The sequence below is a fragment of the Staurois parvus genome, unplaced genomic scaffold (assembly GCF_062004578.1).
Source record: "Staurois parvus isolate SC_StPar_1 unplaced genomic scaffold, SC_StPar_1.0 ptg001035l, whole genome shotgun sequence".
NCBI lineage: Eukaryota > Metazoa > Chordata > Amphibia > Anura > Ranidae > Staurois > Staurois parvus.
The window spans coordinates 127,637-147,581 of record NW_028318831.1 but is presented as its reverse complement, the minus strand read 5'-3'; the positions used below and the strand labels follow the sequence as shown (position 1 = coordinate 147,581).

Here is a 19,945-nt window from a genome sequence, read left to right as displayed (position 1 = left end):
GAACCGGCACAGATAGGTGCAGAGACGTGGCTTTCTTGCCAACAAATAGGCATGACGTGTATCCCACAGAGATGGGAGGGAGTTGGCTCCGTGTTGGCTCCGTGTTAATCATCTCAAATCCCTGATTATCATTCAGATGTAAGAAAATATTATGAATATCCTGTAAAATAATCAATATTTTCTGATGCCAAAATTTTGGTGCCAGATTTTTAGCTGTAGATGTTTCGCTCCTTATATTTATGTGCAAATATTGTTAGCGGTATCAATACGGGTAATGCTGCAACAATATTATTTAATAAAAAAGATATATATACACTATATTGCCAGAAGTAGTGGACTCACCCTCCAAATCATGTGATTCAGGTGTTCCAATCCCCTCCCAATCATGTGATTCAGGTGTTCCAATCCCCTCCATGGACACAGGTGTATACAATCAAGCCCCTAGGCATGCAGACGGCTTCTACAAACATTGGTGAAAGAATGGGTCGCTCTCAGGAGCTCAGTGACTCCAAGCGTGGTCCCGTGATAGGTGGCCACCTGGGCAATAAGTCCATCCGTGACATTTCCTGGCTACTAAATATTCCACGCTCAACTGTTAGTGGGATTATAACAAAGTGGAAGCAACTGGGAACAACAGCCACTCAGCCACCAAGTGGTAGGCCACGTCACATGACAGGGCGGGGTCAGCGCATGCTGAAGCGCACAGTGCGCAGAAGTCGCCAACTGTCTGCGGAGTCAATAGCTAAAGACTTCCAAACTTGGTGTGGCCTTCAGATGAGCCCAACAACAGTGCGTAGAGAGCTTCATGGAATGGGTTTCCATGGCCAAGCAGCTGCATCCAAGCCTTCCATCACCAAGTGCAATGCAAAGCGGCGGGTGCCGTGGTGTAAAGCACGCCGCCACTGGAATCTAGAGCAGTGGAGACATGTTCTCTGGAGTGACCAATCACGTTTTTCTGTCTGGCAATCCGATGGATGTGTCTGGGGGGTATGGTGGTTGCCAGGAGAACGGTACTTGCCTGACTGCATTGAGCCAAGTGTAAAGTTTGGTGGAGGGGGGATTATGGTGTGGGATTGTTTTTCAGGAGTTGGGCTTGGCCCCCTAGTTCCAGTGAAGGGAACTCTTAAGGCGTCAGACATTTTGGACAATTTCATGCACCCATCTTTGTGGGAAGAGTTTGGAAATGGCCCCTTCCTGTTCCAACATGACTGCCCACCAGTGCACAAAGCAAGGTCCATAAAGACATGGAGGATCCAGTTTGGGGTGGAGGAACTTGACTGTCCTAAACAGAGTCCTGACCTCAACCCCATAGAACACCTTTGGGATGAATTAGAGCGGAGACTGCGAGCCAGGCCTCCTCCCCCGACATCAGTGCCTGACCTCACAAATGTGCTTCTGGAAGAATGGTCAAACCTTCCCATAGACCCACTAGAGTGCTTCCTTCCCCTATCTGGCCCAGGGGGTGCAGGTTTACTAAGTTAGTCCTTCTCCTGCATTGTAGTGGGTTGGTGGCTGCTTGCAGGCCTTCTAGCTGGGCTGCTCCTTCCCTGCCACACGTGGTCCTCTCTCGGGGCTGGTGAAGTTACAAGCTTTCAGCCTTCCAAGGTCCTTCTGCCTGTAGGCTCCTCTCCATCTGGGTCCCCACCCAGGCTCCTGTCTTCCAGCCTCACATCCTCCTCATCTCTCCTGCAACAACTCCCCTGCAGCTGAGCAGGCTCTCTCACTTACATACATACAGTATCCTGACAACAGAGGATGATGGGATCTGTTTTCCTATAGACAATTCATGTATTCCTGGGTGCTGATTGAACTACAACTGCCACAGAGCTGGCAAACAAGGAGGATGGTGGGAAAGTAGATACAGTGTCTTGAAAAAGTATTCATACTCCTTGAAATTTTCCACATTTTGTCATGTTACAACCAAAAACGTAAATATATTTTATTGGGATTTTTTGTTATAGACCAACACAAAGTGACACATAATTGTGAAGTGGAAGGAAAATGAGAAATGGTTTTCAAACTTTTTTTACAAATAAATCTGTGAAAAGTGTTTTTTCAAGGGGTATGAATACTTTTTCAAGGCACTGTATATTTTACAGCAAGGGACTGGCTCACTCTCCTGGCGTGAGATGCAGAGTTGAACACAGGGAGATTGCAGTTCTCCTCCGGAGACAGATTGCTGGCCTACTGCTGCGGGACTCTGCACATCAGTTCAGGATAGCGGTGACACCGATCGCCACACTGAGATCATTGGGATCAGATTCTCTGCATTGGGACTGTCACTATCCAGTCTTCACGCAGACATCTCTGCTCGATGGGCTGACAGGCCGTCAGCCAATAACTCCGCACATCCCTGTAAACAGCCAAGAGCTTGTGCAAAAACTCTGTTCCTAGGAGGTTTTGCTATCCATGGGATTAGTGAGCCGGCGGATGCCCATCCTCTTTCTGTCATCACTCTAGAGACACTGCATGCTTTATAATTCAGTATCAAGAGATCTTTACTTTGAGCATTGCAGCAGTCTATCTGTTAATTTTAATTGAATTACCAGTATTCACTAATGTTTATGGGCCCCACCATTGCTAGCAGAAGACAAAGGATACCACCATATCAGGAACTTTAAACATCACAGGACTCAAATTGCAATCTCTAGTTAAAGGGACCTCTTCTCTTTTAAGGCAATTGCTATTCAAATTGGGGTACTTATATCTATTTATAGTGTAGTATACGTTTACATAATTCTCTGTATTCCCCACTGTGACGCCAGTGATCTGGAGGGAGCAGATAAGTCAACAAGCCTTTTCATCCCCTTCTTGCTGCTGTAAGTATACAGAGCTGAATTAATTTGTATCTTTTCTATTTACTTGGCATTTAGATTAATAGTTTGTTTTGTTGTAAAGGTGAAATTTCGGAGTTACATAAAGGTCCAACCCTGGTTTTCCCCACCCCGGTGCAGGGGCACCAAGAATTGCATTGTGGGTCTGCCATAACTGGGACATAATTACGACACCAGTGAACTGACCTTTCAACTTGGAGCGGACTTTGTTGGCCGTTTTCTTGATGTCGGCCGTGAGATCCTCCAGCTCCTGTTTAGTTTCTGCATGAAAAAAACATGGAAAAAAAACAATTAAGTCAAGTAAAGTGAGTAAGGCTCTATAGCTCAAAAACACGTTCGCCTGTTCATCTATGTATTTTACCATGCAGCCAATAAAGATTATTATCTACGGATGACACTGAGTTTCCGGCTTGACTATACTGTTTGATTGGCTCCCACTTCTTGGTTCTTGCAGCTGGCCCCCTGATGAAGCACATACACCACGGTTCATCATCAGGGAGATGGTTGCAGGAACCAGGAAGAGACATCCGGTCCCCAGATTATGTGCCATGGAGTACTTCAAGATCTTTTTTAATACTTAAGCCACGCATCCCAGGAGGTCTCAACTTACTCCAGAATGCATGGGGGTAGCCAATACATCATTCTCACCTAGGCGAGAATCTAGGAAGTGTGGGGATGTGTTCCCCAAAAAAGGTTAAGACTTTTTTTTTAAATGTCAGTTGTTAGAGAGAAGGGGAAGAAGTGGAATGCCAGAAAGTGGAAGGTCTGCTGTAACTACCAGGCAATCTCCCTAGTCTGGCATGGAACTATGAGCCTGTCAGGACCAGGATCTGAACCAATGATCTCTGCTGCATCCAGTAGTAGCTCTACTTACTGAGCCACCTGAGATGTATGACATAATTGTGTCTGAACCTTTGGACAATCTTGTCTTTTACCTTGATTTTGGTAAACCTTGAACTCCTTTCTCTTCTCATGAACTCCCTACTTAAGCCATGCTTTTGCACTTCCTCTTTTTCAGATTTTTGTGTTTTTTCCAGCCAATATTTTCTCCTTTGCGTACTTGCAGCTGTCCTTCTCGTCACTACCACCGAGTACCGACCTTTGGCTTGTATGGACTCTATTACCATGAGTGGGTATCCTTACTACTATCTGTAATTCTGGATTTCCTGCAGGCCCTCTCCTAGGTTTGGGGGTGCTCTGGTATGTGGGAGCAGCCTCGCCAAAATGATTCAGCTTATGAATGAGATGGCCATTGACATGACTGGACACTAATAATAGGAGAATTTGTACGTACGACCCCTCAATCCCTCAATCACTAACGCAACTCTACACCCCAGTCTGTCTTTCGATAATTGTTTAATATTGTCCAGAACATGCTCTAACGAAGGCGGTCCCTTTAAACCCGAAAAAGGGGGGGGGGCATTCTGAATTATATGGCTCCAAATAAAAAACTATTCTAGATTTAGGACTCCAATTTCGCCACTTTCCTTTATACACCCTCCAGTGTTCCTGAGATAAGAGCCAAATTTAGGCCCCTGCTCTCCGGGATCCCGCCTAAAAGGAACTCTTTATACCAGATGAGACACCCTACCAAGTTCCTTAACATTGAATTCCATGTTTATTTTTTTTACATAGTTTTATTGGTTCATCTTAGACCAATGTAAGTATACATAGGCCATATCAGCGGGATCCCCATAAAAGTCATCTCTACTACAGAAATTGCTGCAGGGTACCATGCTCTGCTGCATAGTGAACACAAGGGTTGTTGGCATGAGCACAATTCACAAACAATTCACTTTTCGTAAGGAGTTCTCTGATTGGACAGGGTGGGGAGGCGGGTCAGTGACATCTCTACCTTGCCAAATCAAAGAATGCTTTGTAGTCATTGAAAAAAAGTCAAGGCTTTCTGTGAATGGCATCCATGCAGAGTGACCCCTGTGTTTAGTATGCAGTAGGGTAGCTGCTTGGAAGAAGACCTGCCTAGGACCCAGGGGTGACAAATCATGGGACCCCCAGGCAATAGGAAATCATGGGGCCCCAATGTCCTTGCCCACACTCAAACCACACCCAAAAAAGCCTATGAAAGGTACCAGGGGCATCTCATGGGGCCCCCTACTGACTCCGGGCCCTCTGGCAGTGCCCGAGTGCCTAAATGGTCAGTCCGCCCCTTCTAGGACCTCTTCCCCTGATGCTGCATTGAGACATCTCAATGCTTAAGCCCAGTGGTGGGTGTGATGCATCAGAGGAGGAGGTCCCAGACAGGGCTTCTTGATATTTGTCCTGGAAAAATAAAGTTTTACAAGTGTTGGATGTTACAGAGTGTTGCCAGCTGTTTTTGTGTGGGTGAGCCCCTGCTTGGTGCCTACAGCCAGTCTGCAGAGAGTAGGATCTATACAGGACTTAGAAGCCAATGGGGAATGTTTACTTGTATGCAGCATTTCTAACCTGTCTCAACCAAAGTAGACCACACAGTTCCATTGGCACTTACTCTCATCAGGATTTGGTGCTGCCAAGATGGCGCTGTGCTGTTTCTTCACCTGCTCCACATCTTCTGACAGCTTTTCTATACAGCCCCGGATCTCTTCCACCTGTAGAAAGACAAGCACAGTCTTTACCTCTCTTGGCGGGAGAGGAGGAAAGTTACGGACCGCTGGTTGAGGGACGTTAATATTAATGGAAAAGTGTTGAGGGAATTAAACCTCTTTATTTACACTCCTTAGCTGTAATTACTTTAATTTGTCATGAGCACGGCAGTGACAGTTGACTTCCACGATACATCTAGCACAGAATTTTATAGAGGTACCAGCCAGGAAGGAAACATTGCTGAGGACTGTGCTAGAAGAGACGCCATGATTGATGTCTGAATTAGAGGACAATAAACTACGGGGAAACTAATAAGGTGGACATGGAAGGGAAGAAGGCATGGCCTACAGGAGGGAAAGCACAATGTAAGCACTGACATAGTAAGGCAGAAAGGAACTCAATTTATGGGGAGTAAAGATAGCGTGAGTGTAGGGTAGGGAAGGGGATGTCTGTGAAGGTTCACATTTATTCAGGTCATAGTATACCTAGTAGTAGTTGATCACATTTAACTGGACTTGTCCTATAATGCTGAAGACGCTTTGTAGCTTGCCCAAGCCAGTTCTTCAGTTCTAATGATTGTTGACAACATACCCCAGCAATCTCTCAACAACTGAATGGCCCAACGTAGGAGAGCAAATTCTACACATCAAGGCTACACCTTAGGGGAAAGGGGCATTCTTTCCAAGGACAGTAGGGTGCACAGAGAGAGGAAAACTGGTATGCAAGAGACATCAAAGAGGTCATCTATGGCAAAACAGAAAATCCCTAAACAGCACCATCTTTCTTCTACATACAATGCAATTTTACCATCTCCACCCTAGCAATTTAACAATTATTCGCCTTTAGAGCAGTTCAGCTCAAAGTATCAACACCTACACATACTTCCTGACACCAGGGATGGGATTATGTCACTAGAAAAGGGGGGGGGGTTCCACAACTTTTACACCTCCCAATCTTTTTTTGGACAGTCAACCTCTTCCTTGGCCCATTCCATGGTGACTGGATTAAGGTGGCTGTGCTACCTACTATATGTGGATATAATGAACTTGGAGACATGAAGCATCTTTAATATTACAAAACAAGTCCAGTTGAACAGATGGACCTGGGCAGTTTGTATGGTTTTGTGATGGAGAGATACTTCTTGTCCTGGAGGCAAACAGGAAATGACAAAAAAACTTCTCCAAAGTGGAAGTTCCCTCTTAAACAGTTGTCACCGTAAAAGGTGTCCACATTGGAAAACTTCTCTTCTATTCCTGGATTAGTGTCAACTCTGAAGTTCTTTGGATTTCACATCAAGTTTTGTCACAGTGACCATGCTAGCCCGGACATATAGAGAGGATGTAGTCTACAGTAAGAGATCAACACTGCTCAACCACGACCCATTGAGGTGCTGAGGAAACCATTGACCTGGCTTCAGTGTCTCTATCACGCTAACGTGTTTCGGCTGCAAGGCCTTAATCATTGCATGATATGATTAAGGCCTGCTGGCCAAAACCTGTTATCGTATTTCATTTGTATTGACCATGTAGCCAATAAAAATTACTTTACTTAGGTGACACAGAGTTACCGGCTGTATTTTATCTCAAATATAGACAGGATGAATTTTCCAAATTGGAAAACACCCTGGAATACAATCCCTTCCCCACTCTATCCAAAACAAGAAAAAAAAAATAGTTATACTTTAAGCAATAATCATTCATTAAAGCTGAACTTCACCCTGTGAGGGAAGTTCTGTTTTATCTCCTCCTTCTTCAATTAAATCCAGGCAGAGCCATACAAAGCAGTGAGCAGGAGCTGACAGGGGAGAGATCTGTATTGTTTACATACAGGTCTCTCCCCCGTCGGAGATCCTCGGTGATCACCGGGTTCCGGCGAGTAATCACTGGCCGGGACCCTGTGATTGATAGCCAAGGCTGCAAAAGGAGGCGCGTGAGCGCCCCTACCCGGATCTGCAAAATCACATACAGTCATGGCCGAAATTGTTGGCACCCTTGATATTTTTCCTGAAAATCAAGTATTTCACACAAAAAAGGTATTGCATTAACACATGTTTTGCTATACACATGTTTATTCCCTTTGTATGTATTGGAACAAATATAAAACAGAGGCAGAAAAGCAAATATGACATAATGTCACACAAAACCCCAAAAATGGGCTGGACAAAAGTATTGGCACCCTTAACTTAATATTTGGTTGCACACCCTTTGGAAAACATAACTGAAATCAGTCGCTTCCTATAACCATCAATAAGCTTCTGACACCTCTCACCCGGAATTTTGGACCACTCTTCCTTTGCAAACAGCTCCAGGTCTCTCTTATTGGAAGGACACCTTTTCCCAACAGCAATTTTAAGATCTCTCCACAGGTGTTCAATGGGATTTAGATCTGGGCTCATTGCTGGCCACTTCAGAACTCTCCAGCGCTTCTTTGCCATCCATTTCTGAGTGCTTTTTGACGTATGTTTGGGGTCATTGTCCTGCTGGAAGACCCAGGATCTTGGACGCAAACCCAGCTTTCTGACACTGGGCCCTACAGTGCGACCCAAAATCCTTTGGTAATCCTCAGATTTCATGATGCCTTGCACACAGTCAAGGCACCCAGTGCCAGAGGCAGCAAAACAACCCCAAAACATCATTGAACCTCCACCATATTTTACCGTAGGTACTGTGTTTTGTTCTTTGTAGGCCTCATTCCGTTTTCGGTAAACAGTAGAATGATGTGCTTTACCGAAAAGCTCTATCTTGGTCTCATCTGTCCACAAGACGTTTTCCCAGAAGGCTTTTGGCTTACTCAAGTACATTTTGGCAAACTGTAGTCTTGCTTTTTTATGTCTCTGTGTCAGCAGTGGGGTCCTCCTGGGTCTCCTGCCATAGCGTTTCATTTCATTTAAATGTCGACGGATAGTTCGCGCTGACACTGATGCTCCCTGAGCCTGCAGGACAGCTTGAATGTCTTTGGAACATGTTTGGGGCTGCTTATCCACCATCCGGACTATTCTGCGTTGCAATCTTTCATCAATTTTCCTCATCCGTCCACGACCAGGGAGATTAGCTACAGTGCCATGGGTTGCAAACTTCTTGATAATGTTGCGCACTGTGGACAAAGGCAAATCTAGTTCTCTGGAGATGGACTTGTAACCTTGAGATTGTTGATATTTTGCCACAATTTTGGTTCTCAGGTCCTCAGACAGTTCTCGTCTCCTCTTTCTGTTGTCCATGCTTAGTGTGGCACAGACAGACACACAATGCAAAGGTTAAGTGAACGTCTCTCCTTTTTATCTGCTTTCAGGTGTGATTTCTATATTGCCCACACCTGTTACTTGCCCCAGGTGAGTTTACAGGAGCATCACATGCTTGTAACATTCTTATTTATCCGCAGTTGTGAAAGGGTGCCAATACTTTTGTCCAGCCCATTTTTGGAGGTTTGTGTGACATTATGTCGAATTTGCTTTCTTTCCTCCCTTTTTTTGTTTTGTCCCAATACACACAAAGGGAATAAACATGTGTATAGCAAAACATGTGTTAATGCAATACGTTTCGTGAGAAATACATGATTTCCTGGAGAAATATCAAGGGTGCCAACAATTTCGGCCATGACTGTATATATACACATGATTTTGTGCACCTGTGCCACCCTGCGGCAGTATTTCTGCTATAGGGTGGCGTGGAACTGGTTAAATAAGCAGTGTTGTCATACACATAGAAATTTTAATGAACCTACCTGTTCAAAGAATTCATCCATAAAATGATCCCGATCCACATGTACAATCTCCTCATCGTCATCGCTGTCTTTAGCCTGTAAGAGAATTAGGAAAGAGTTAGAGCCAACACAACCACCCATGATGGACCCTCCGTTCTCATCCAGCCCTTTCCACACTCATACTAGCTACACATGGCCACCTACAGTATATATCTGTGCCATCAATGATGCTCATATCAACCATATTGTTTGGATATCACTGAAGAGGACATGGTAACAACCCTGACTATCCTGCATGAGGCTAAAGCTGTTGGACCATCATGGCTTCTCCTTGATTCCTTCCCATAATCCCCTGTTCTTGAAGACATGGTAGTGCTGTTATTTAATTTTTTAATCATCATCAGTTCCATTTTACAAATGGGCCCTTCTTGAAACCTAACTTACATTTATAGTTTTATATACATACATATACAATCATCATATTTGTCAATAGTGATGGGCCGAACATCCCCCTGTTCAGTTCACAATCGAACATTCGAACCTAATGAAAGTTCAACTACGAACTTTCAACAGACGATTCACTAAGTGGTATCTTATTGCATCTGAGTATGTGGTGAGATACCGCACAGTTACTAAAATCAGGCAGGAGTTATATTATGAAATCATGCGGTATTTTAGTAGTGAGACATTCATTCATGTTTCTGCTGTCAGTGGGGTTCTCCGCTGACAACTGAATGTAAAAAAGAGTTGCTGCCATTGACCGGTAATTAAAAAATAAAAAAAAATAACAACTATGGTCCCCCATCCATTCCAAGCCCTTCAGGTCTGCTATGGATTTTGAGGAGAACCTCCATGCCAAAATTAAAAAAAAAAATGGTGATGGGGTCCCCCCCAAAATCCAAGCATGCATCCTGGCAGGTCAGGAAAGGGGGACGACGACTAGTGAGCACTTCACCCTCCTGAACCATACCAGGCCATATGTCCTCAACATGGGGGGGGTTTGAGGACCCCAAAGCACCCTGCCCCCATGTTGATGGATACAAGGGCCTCTTCCCCTCGACTATGACCAGTGGTTATGGGTGTCTGCGGGCAGGTGCTTATCAGAATCTGGAATCCCCCTTTAACAAGGGTCCCAGTCCCCCACATCTGAATAAGTATAGGGTACATGTTACCACTACTCTTTCAAAAAAAGAAAAAAGTGTAGTGTAACAAATGACAGACGATAGTTTTTGACAAGTCAATCATGATGCCCGCTGCAATGAAAAAACCCCGAAAACGACGAACACCTGGACGGCCGATGTTCAATTCGATCGTATGTTCGACCAAACATCATGCTCAACACTATTTGTCAAACCAGTCTGGAAGAAGGAAGATTCTATATCTGAAGAAACAAGAAACATGGCAGATAATAATTTATGTTCAACTGGACTTGTGCTGTAATCTTGAAGATATTTTGTAGTTTCTCCAAGCCCTTCTTTGTTTCTAACGACTGTCAGGAAGATACCCCACCATTTATGTTCACACAGGCAGCACCGACTGCTTCATCCAACCACCAAGCACTTCATTTACCAAAAACAGAATGGGAGGTGTGAAAGTTGTGGCGCCACCCTGTTCTAGTTACATAATCCCCTCCATGGTGTCAGGAAGTCCACCTAGATGTTAAAACCTTGATTTATACGATTCAAGGTTTAAATTATCGTCAAATCACAGGGGTAGAGATGTTACAACAACATTATATGTGAAAGTCAGATGGTGTTGAAGGCCCTCCACCCCTATTCAGGGATGGTTGTTCCAGTCTGACATAGATGGCCTCTTTAATATCCCTAGAAATCTGGTTGTCCTCTCTCTCCAAAATGTGCACCTCATTGTCTTCAAATGAATGTCCTTTTTCATTGTAGGAAGACTGCTGAGTCTTGACCTGTAGAATTTGGTCTCCTATGTTGAGCCATTTGTTGGTTGGAAGTTTTTTTGCCTTTCCCAGTATACAGGTCTTTGGATGACCATATTACCCTGTGTGTTCTGCTTCTCCCTTCCGTTTGATGGTCCCGTGTCTTTGCTTGACCTTGTGGATGCTTGTGGAGACCTTCAACACCATCTGTCTTTAACATATACTGCCAGTTTATTATCCCTGTCTTGGCAATTAGACAACATCCCATTAATCATGTAAATGGAGGAGTTAACAACTATGAAGCCTTCCTGACACCAGGGATGGGATGATGTATCTAGTAAGGGGTGGTTCCACAACTTTCAAACCTCCCTTTCTGTTTTTGGACAAACAACATCTACACCAGGGTTTCTCAACCTGGGTTCCATGAAACCCTAGGGTTCCTCCAGAGGTTGCTAGGGGTTCTCTGAGCTATGAGCAATTTCTGCCTCTAAGACAAGTTCCCACTGACACCATTGATCTTATTAGCTATCTGTAAGGGGGGAATGATTTCCAATGTCCACAAGGGTAAAGAGCATTTTTCCCACTGACCATCACTCTAATGCACGGGTGTAAAAATGGTGGCCCTCCAGCAGTTTCCAAACTACAAGTCTCATGAGGCATTGCAAGATTGACATTTACAAGCATGACTCCCAAAGGCACAGGCATGATGGGACTTGTAGTTTCACAACAACTGGAGGGTTGCCAGTTTGACACCCCTGTCCTAATGTATCATGAGTTGTAGATATAGAAATTTTTTATAGGCGTTCCTTGAGCCCTGAAAGTGTTTTCAAGGGTTCCTCTGTGTTAAAAAGGTTGCGAAAGGCTGATCTACACATTTCATGGTGATTGGATTAGGGTGTCTGTGCTACCCATGTGGCTATAAATGGTGGGGTATCCTCCTGACACTCGTTAACAGTGATTAAGTGGTTTGGATAAGCTACATAATATCTTCAACATACAGAAAAATCCAGTTGAATGTGACTAGCTACTATTAGTTATACCATGGCCTGGATAAACGATAACCATCACAGACAACTTGTCATATCTATGATTGCTTGAACTTGATCAACTCATCTGTTTATCTTTGAAGCACTCAAACTCTGTTCTACGCTTAAAGCTTTTTATGAGATCACTCATCATGAGCAACCATGGTCTGCAAGCATTTTGGGAGCATGGTCTAGATCTCTAGGAGCATGACTGACACCTCAATAAACTGCTGGTCTCTAAAATTTTCAAAGCTCTAAAAAATCCAGTGCCACTCCCAACCAAACTTTTGCTGCTTAGTCACATGACAGCAACTGTGAAGAACCGTCCCTTTGTGATAACATTTTGCCCTTTCTGTTTCAGTTTTCTCGCCTTGTTAAGTGGTCTTCCCCTTCTCCCCTTGGTAAAGCTTTATATGTTGTGGCTGTGCGGTATCCTGCCACGGTGGAAATCACGAGGGAGACCCAGGATTCTCAACCATACAGGTTGAGGGGCTCCAGGCAGTTCTCATAATGCAGAGGAAACTGGTTTATCAGTTTCCTCTTTGGTTTGTAAAGCCTGTTTTGGGACCTGTAGCCTGGAGATTTCTAAGAGATTTGGGAGGGATGAAATCTCCAATCCATGATTCTGAGCTCCACCCCTGCAGAAAGGAGTCAGGACGGCTCCACCCCGGCAGACAGGAGGTCTCTGCCTTGGAGTCAGGTGGGCTTCACCTAGTAGAGGTGGAAGCCAGACAAGCTGTGTGTTATTGGCTAGCTGTGTGCGGGAAAGCCATTTTTGGATAGAGTCTGCAGGAGACAGGCGGAAATCGGTGTACCAGCCAGAAGGCTGAATATCATTTGCATTTGTTTGATGTGGATACCCCTGCGTGGGAGGATTTATGTGACAGGACATTTTCTTTCAAATAAAATTGGGCAAAAAGGCCCTTAAGAAGAAGCGAGTTGCTGTGTGCTTTAAAAAAGCTCTACCACTCTGAAGCGAGTTCCCACATAGTTTAGCAGCTGTTTTGTAGACAGGCATTCTACACTGTTTGTTTAGGGTAATGGTGACTTGTAGTCTTTCACTTCTATAGAGTTCAAACTGTATTGTTGGGTTGTAGGGTTTTGTTGTGGGTGGGGAAAGCCCGATGCCAGGCTGTCTGGTGGGGGGTGGGGGTGAAGCTGTATATACTGAGTTGTGTTCAATATTCATTCATTTCACCCTACACGAAGTTTCGACTCGTGGTTTGGGATATCGGGGAAGGATTGTTTTTGAGCTCTAATACCCGCCTTGGCAGAGCGCTGGAAGACTTGCCGGAAAAGGGGACCATTGGCTGAGACGCATTGCTCCGCACGAGGAAGCCCAGGCTGAGCCTTTTGAGAACATGAATTATTTTGGCTCCTTGAGTGCCAGTTTTATAGAGAACCTGTCAACACAGCCTTTGTCAGGCTCCCATCTAGGGGCTGGTGCTAGAACAGGGACTTCACTGTGTGTAATGAAGGAGGCACGTCATTTTCTACCAAAGCTAGCTCCGTTTCTGGAAGGTCAGCTGAAAGCAGTACCGGGGCTGGATGAAAGCCTCGGGTTTGACACACATCAGCTTATTGGCTCCCTTTAAACAAATTTGCATTTTAATGTCCTTTCTTTCTGCCATGAGATTATCTCTGTGATGAGCCAGTTTTCAGAAATAAATTCTTCTAGTGCCACAGTGCAGGTGCTTTACACCGTCATGGTACCATCTTACGGGAGGAAGTCCCAGGTGGCAGCAGGTGTTGGGAATTAGACGATTACTCGCCCAATATTCCGCATCTGCTCCCCATGTGATGGTGACGAATTGGCTGGTGCTGAACACAAAATAGATTAATTGCAGATCAGATCTTCTGGTAACGGTAATAAAAGCCTAGTCATTCCCCTGCACAGACTTTTCGGAATACCGGGAGAGGTGGGGGTGGGGAAAATCATTCATACCTGTATTCTCAAAAGACGCACGTGCCTTTATTACGTATTTCTTCGACTAAACTCCACTCACGGAGCTTAATACCTAGATTCCTAGATTGTAAGCTCGTAAGAGTAGGGCCCTCTTACCCCTCGTACGCTGTCTGTCTTTGTTGTACTGTGCCATGTATTGTCCCCCCCTATTGTACAGCGCTGAGCAAACCCTTTGGCGCTATATAAACTCGTAGTAATAATAATAATAATAATAATACACATACGTGAATGGTTTTATGTGCTAAGAGATCTGAAACTTTGTCCCACCACTTTTGCAATCCATACACCACTACCAGATGACAAAGCCAGGAGTGTGACACCTTTTCTTTTGGAAGCAGTGAATACAGTGGTGTCCCCTCCCTGCATGCTGATTGGACAATCACAAAGTCACCAACTCTGCTCCCTCTGCCCTCTCCTCCTGTAAGTATGTTCCCTTTTGTCACATGTTCATGAAGCAGAGCCTGACTGGCTATGAGCATAGCCCCACCCTCTCCTAACCTGGGTACTGCTGTGCAGGGATACAATCTGATGATGACTGCAGCCTTTTTTCACGTTTCTCAGATCATTTAATCTATCTGTTTGTATACAAGGTGGTATCAAAAGGTTTCGAGACTAGTTTTGTAACATGCCAACAGATGGCAGGACAAGGCTGCATGCAGAGTCACAGGGAGCACCGAACTTCATAAGTCAGTGTGCTAAAAGACATTGTGCTGTGTATATCGGGAGCTGTGCAACTGGTGCTATTCTGACCACATGTGTTACCATGTCTGCTATATGAGCATGGACAGCACATTAGAACAAAAAGCAAACTTGAAATTCTGCGTAAAACTGGGTGAATCTACCACAGAGATGTTTGACATGATTCTGCAAGCTTACAGAGATGCTGCAATGAGTAGTTTGAGGCAGGGCCGGACTGACCATTCGACCACTCGGGCACTGCCGAGGGCCCGGGGTCAGTAGGGAGCCCCATTAATTCAGGGGGCCTCTGGTACCTTTTTATAGGCTTTTTTGGGTGTGCTTTGAGTGTGGGCAAGGACACAGGGGCCCCATGATCACCAATTGCCCGGGGGCCTCATGAGTTGTCAGTCCGCTCCTGGTTTGAGGTGTTTTGAGTGGCGTGCACGCTTCAAGTGCGGAAGACAATGAGAGATCAGGAAGACCTTCAATGAGATCAACCCCCGAAACTACCCTTTTCCTGAAGATGAAGATCCAGCTCAAAGATCACCGTTTTGACAACATTGCAGAGATCCAGTGAGTTGCCCAGTTTCATGCGGGATTTCATGTTTGCTCTTTGTTCCGTCTTGCTGTCCATGCAGATGTGGTAACACATATGGAAAAAATTGCACCAGTTGCACAGATCCCGATGTACACAGGATGATGTCTTTTGGCACACTGACGTAGGAAGGTTGGTGCTCCCTGTGACTGTGTGTGCAGCCTTGTGCTGCCATCTGTTGGTTGTTACAAATGTCAGCTGTCATATCTGCTCATTAAAAAGTCAGCCTCTGCTTCTTGCTTTGCATTGCTTTACAACTGCTGTGCAATTCAGACCTCATCTCAATGCAAGTCCACCAGTGTCTCTCTAATGGAAAACCAAAGACTTTGTGCAGTCTCTAATGAAACAAAACACCCACAATGCCCCTGTTAACTATATACCCTGTGACCTAGCCTGCTTGGGCTTTGGGTAACAAGAAGGAGATGCAAAGCTGCCGGTTCATGACCAGAGGCACTTTACACCCAAAATAATATTGAAATTAAGTAATGCTAACATGCTGCACCGATCATGGTGGGGCTATGTAAGTTTATTTTTGGCTCATGGTAGTGAGTGAGCCTGAATTACTGTGGGTTCGGTGTGAGGTCAGGCTGGATGACTCAGCAGGTTCAGACTCTATTGCCTCTACCTGGTTCTGGAGGTCCACGGAAGCTTCCATAAGCCTGTAGGTGGAAGACCTCAATCTGCATATTCATGGCAGTCTCACCAATCCCAGGCTAAGGGGCCCTGGTAGTGTGGTAGACTTGCCCATAAATATGAGAGAGTCATGCTAGCAGGGGAGTCGGGTGGAAGATGGATTGAGAGGAAGGCTGGAGTGTGGAGCCTGGGAGGGGGCCCCAAGGAGGAGAGTCTACCTACAGGCTGGTTGTTGGACAGGAGGATCTCTTCTGCTTCAACGTCTCCTTGGGAGGACAACCTGTTAGCAGGGAAGAAGCCAGCCCAACGCAAGGCCTGAAGGCAGCCACCAACTCACCACGCTAGCAGGCAAGGACAGTGTGAGTACTCCTACACCCCCTGGGCTGGATAAGGGGAGAGGGCGGTCAAGTGTAATTATTATTATTATTATACAGTATTTATAAAGCGCCAATAGTTCGCTCAGCGCTGTACATTACAAAGGGGGACAGAACATGTGACAGAACAATACCAATACAATACAAAACATGAGGGGATCGAGGGCCCTGCTCTTTCGAGCTTACAATCTAGGAGAGCCCCTTCCTGTTCCAACATGACTGCCCACCAGTGCACAAAGCAAGGTCCATAAAGACATGGAGGAGCCAGTTTGGGGTGGAGGAACTTGACTGGCCTGCACAGAGTCCTGACCTCAACCCCATAGAACACCTTTGGGATGAATTAGAGCGGAGACTGAGCCAGGTCTCCTCCCCCGACATCAGTGCCTGACCTGACAAATGTGCTTCTGGAAGAATGGTCCAACCTTCCCAAAAGCTGGTTGTTGGACAGGAGGATCTCTTCTGCTTCAACGTCTCCTTGGGAGGACAACCTGTTAGCAGGGAAGAAGCCAGACCAACGCAAGGCCTGAAGGCAGCCACCAACTCACCACGCTAGCAGACAAGGACAGTGTGAGTACTCCTACACCCCCTGGGCTGGATAAGGGGAGAGGGCGGTCAAGTGTAATACCCAACTAGTCTTCATCTGGGACAGCTTAAAGGCAAACTCCCTTGCTCAGGGATACCCTCAGAACAGCTGGGTGAGGAGAAAGATGCATCCGAGGTCTGAAGAGGTACACCCCCAAGAATAAGGGACAGTACTGTTTTTTGTATTTGTTCCTGCTAGTCCACATTTTTTGTACACAGTTGCAAAGAAGTTCGTCCTCAAGTTCTACAGTTCCTTGGGCATCCCATATATCCCTAGACCCCATCCAATTTGTTAACCCCATAATAAAAACAACTAAAAACCAGCTCAAGGACCGTTTACTGACTACAAGTGTGCAAGTGTGGAAAATGTATGTTGCCGGATTGTGCAGAGCATGGGGGAATCCAATCAAATCCAGCAGCCCACTACTACGATGGTAGTGCTACATAAACTATGACTTTCAATAACAGGTTCTCTTTATAACTGCAATGCCTAATACGTCTAAAAAGGAGAACGTAGCACATGTGAAGGAGTTTCTGATATCCTTGTCTTTGCAGGTTACTGAACAAAGGTGTCAGAAGAAGTGATTTCACTGTCGGTATACATGCATTTGCATACTACAAGCACATGGGAACTAGTGGAAGGAAGGATAACGGCAAAAACAATAACTATTACTCCAAATTAAAACTGCGTTATTCCTGAAAACTTGGCTGAGAGACGGAGTTACATGCTGAAGTGTTAATAAGAATGAGGGTATATTTAGTCATCTTGCTGAGACATCACAGGACAGAGACCTCAGCCAGACGGACAAGGTCACAGCGGCAGCCTGTAACAAAAACCTCTCCACTAAGAAACAGCGAGACAGCCACCAATCACTGTCTCTGTGAGATGGTTGTATCATTGGCTTGACACCTCACAGGCCTCATTGACAAGTAAAACCATCAAGTAAAGCCACAAATGCCAAGCAAAAATCTCCAGGGCCACAACAAGATGGCTGCATGCCAGGGGTGGACTGACCATTTGGAAACTCGTGCATTGCCCGAGGGCCCGGGGTCTGTAGGGGGCCCCATGAGATGCCCCTGGTACCTTTTTCATAGGTTTTTTTGAGTTTGGGCAAGGACACAGGGGCCCCATGATCCCCTATTGCCCGGGGGCCCCATGAGTTGTCAGTCCGCCGCTGCTGCATGCATTACTATCATTTATTTGTTTCAGGTACCATCGATCGATTTACACAGCGCTTTACATATATATTGAACATTCACATCAGTCCCTAACCCTCAAGGGGCGTACAATCTAAGGTCCCTAACTCACATTCATACATACACATACTAGGGCCAATGTAGACAGGAGCCAATTAACCTCCCATGCTGGAGTGTGGCAGGAAAACGGAGTAACCCCACGCAGGCACAAGGAGAACATGCAAACTCCAGGCAGGTGGTGCCGTGGTTGGGATTTGAACCAACGACCCTAGTACTGCCAGGTGGAAGTGCTATTCATTTAGCCACTGTGCTGCCAATATGTGTAAAAAGTTCAAAGATAGCAGCGACTGAAAGGCCTGACATTTCAAAATCTTTTTCTATTGATATTTGTTCACCAAAAAAACAACATAGACCAATCAGTGCATTTTGGGGGTTCAAAGATGTCACCCTTCTTCAGGGCTTGGGCATGATAGATAATTATGAGGACTCAAGGGTGGCACAACCACCAGGAATTATTTGCATTATAAAATTTGGATCTAACCAGAATCAGTGGATCAATGAAACAGCATGCTTTCTGACCACGGCAAAAAAAATTATCCACAGGCTCCAATTAGGGAAAAAAACAGAATATGGAAACAATTTTGGTCTAGGGAATCAGCCCACGAAGATTGACACCTGGGGATATATCTATCAGCCCAGGAGATGAGAGACATTTTGGATGACTTCTAGTAACTATTCTATCAACTTGTTATATCACCCTAGGAAGAAGAGACCATTCTGGAGGGCATCTAAGGATGGTTCCACCAAACCAGGAGATAAAAGTAATTGGCTAATATCTGTGAACTAGTTTATCTGCTCAGAATTTGAAGACTGTTTGTTTGACACTTGGGGACATTTCTATCAATCCAGCAGGTGGAAGCCATTTTGTTTGACTTCTAGTGACTATTCTACCAACCTAGAAAGAAGGGTATATTTTGGAAAACATCTAGGGGCAGTTCTAACAGTTCAGGAGGTAAAACCATTTTGGGTGATGTCTAATGATTGTTATATCAACCAAGGAAGAAGAGACCATTGTGGAGGGCATCTAAGGATGGTTCCACTATATCAGGAGGTGAAAGTCATTTTGGTTGAGGATCAACCCAGAAAGAAGAAGCTGTTTTGGTTGATATATGGGAACTTTTCTATCTACTCAGATTTGGAAACCTATTTTGTTGACACCTAGGGACAGTTCTATCAACCCAGCTGGTAGAAGCCATTTTGTGTTACTTCTAGTGACTGTTCTATCAACCTAGATGGGCTATTTTGGATTACATCTAGGGACAGTTCTTCCAAATCAGGAGGTAGAGCCATTTTGGGTAACATCTAGTTACTATTTTATCAACCCAGGAAGAAGAGACAATTTTGGATAGAATATAGGGATAAGGCCACCAAATCAGGAGGTAGAAATTTTGGTTGACATATGCAGATGTTTCTATCAACCCAAGACAGAATAATCTTTTTTGACTGATATCTGGGAAATGTCCTATCAGCTCAGGAAGGTTAGCCATTTTGGTTGACATCTGGGGACTGTTCTATTAATTCAGGAGATAAAAGCCATTTTGGTTGACGTTTAGGGACGGTTCTACCAACCTACAAGGAAGAGGCCATTTTGGCTGGCATCTGGGAACTTTTATAACAACTCTCTTCCATCTCTTACTTATTAACACTGGTGACAAGGCTTTGTTGCCAAGCAGGCTGATAAAAGACTGGCAATTTAGTAAATCTAGTTGTAGCTGAACACTTCTAAAAAAGATAACATATTTGTAGCTTCCATGATGTGCTTGGAGCTCTAACTCTATGATCTAGGGATGTTTCTAGCAAATCAGGAAGTGGAAGCCATTTTGGTTGACTT

General features: G+C 44.9%; 1 protein-coding gene across 1 annotated transcript in view; it reads right to left on the bottom strand.

Moving 5' to 3' along the window:
- The window catches only part of STX1B (syntaxin 1B), a 121,390-nt gene that overhangs the window by 19,678 nt on the left and 81,767 nt on the right, over positions 1–19,945 (bottom strand). Inside the window, exons 2-4 of the mRNA XM_089657844.1 lie at positions 9,138–9,212; positions 5,323–5,422; positions 3,021–3,095 (exon numbers count right to left, since the gene is read on the bottom strand). Coding sequence (XP_089513970.1) covers positions 3,021–3,095; positions 5,323–5,422; positions 9,138–9,212 — 250 coding nt within the window. The remainder of the gene's footprint in view (positions 1–3,020; positions 3,096–5,322; positions 5,423–9,137; positions 9,213–19,945) is intronic.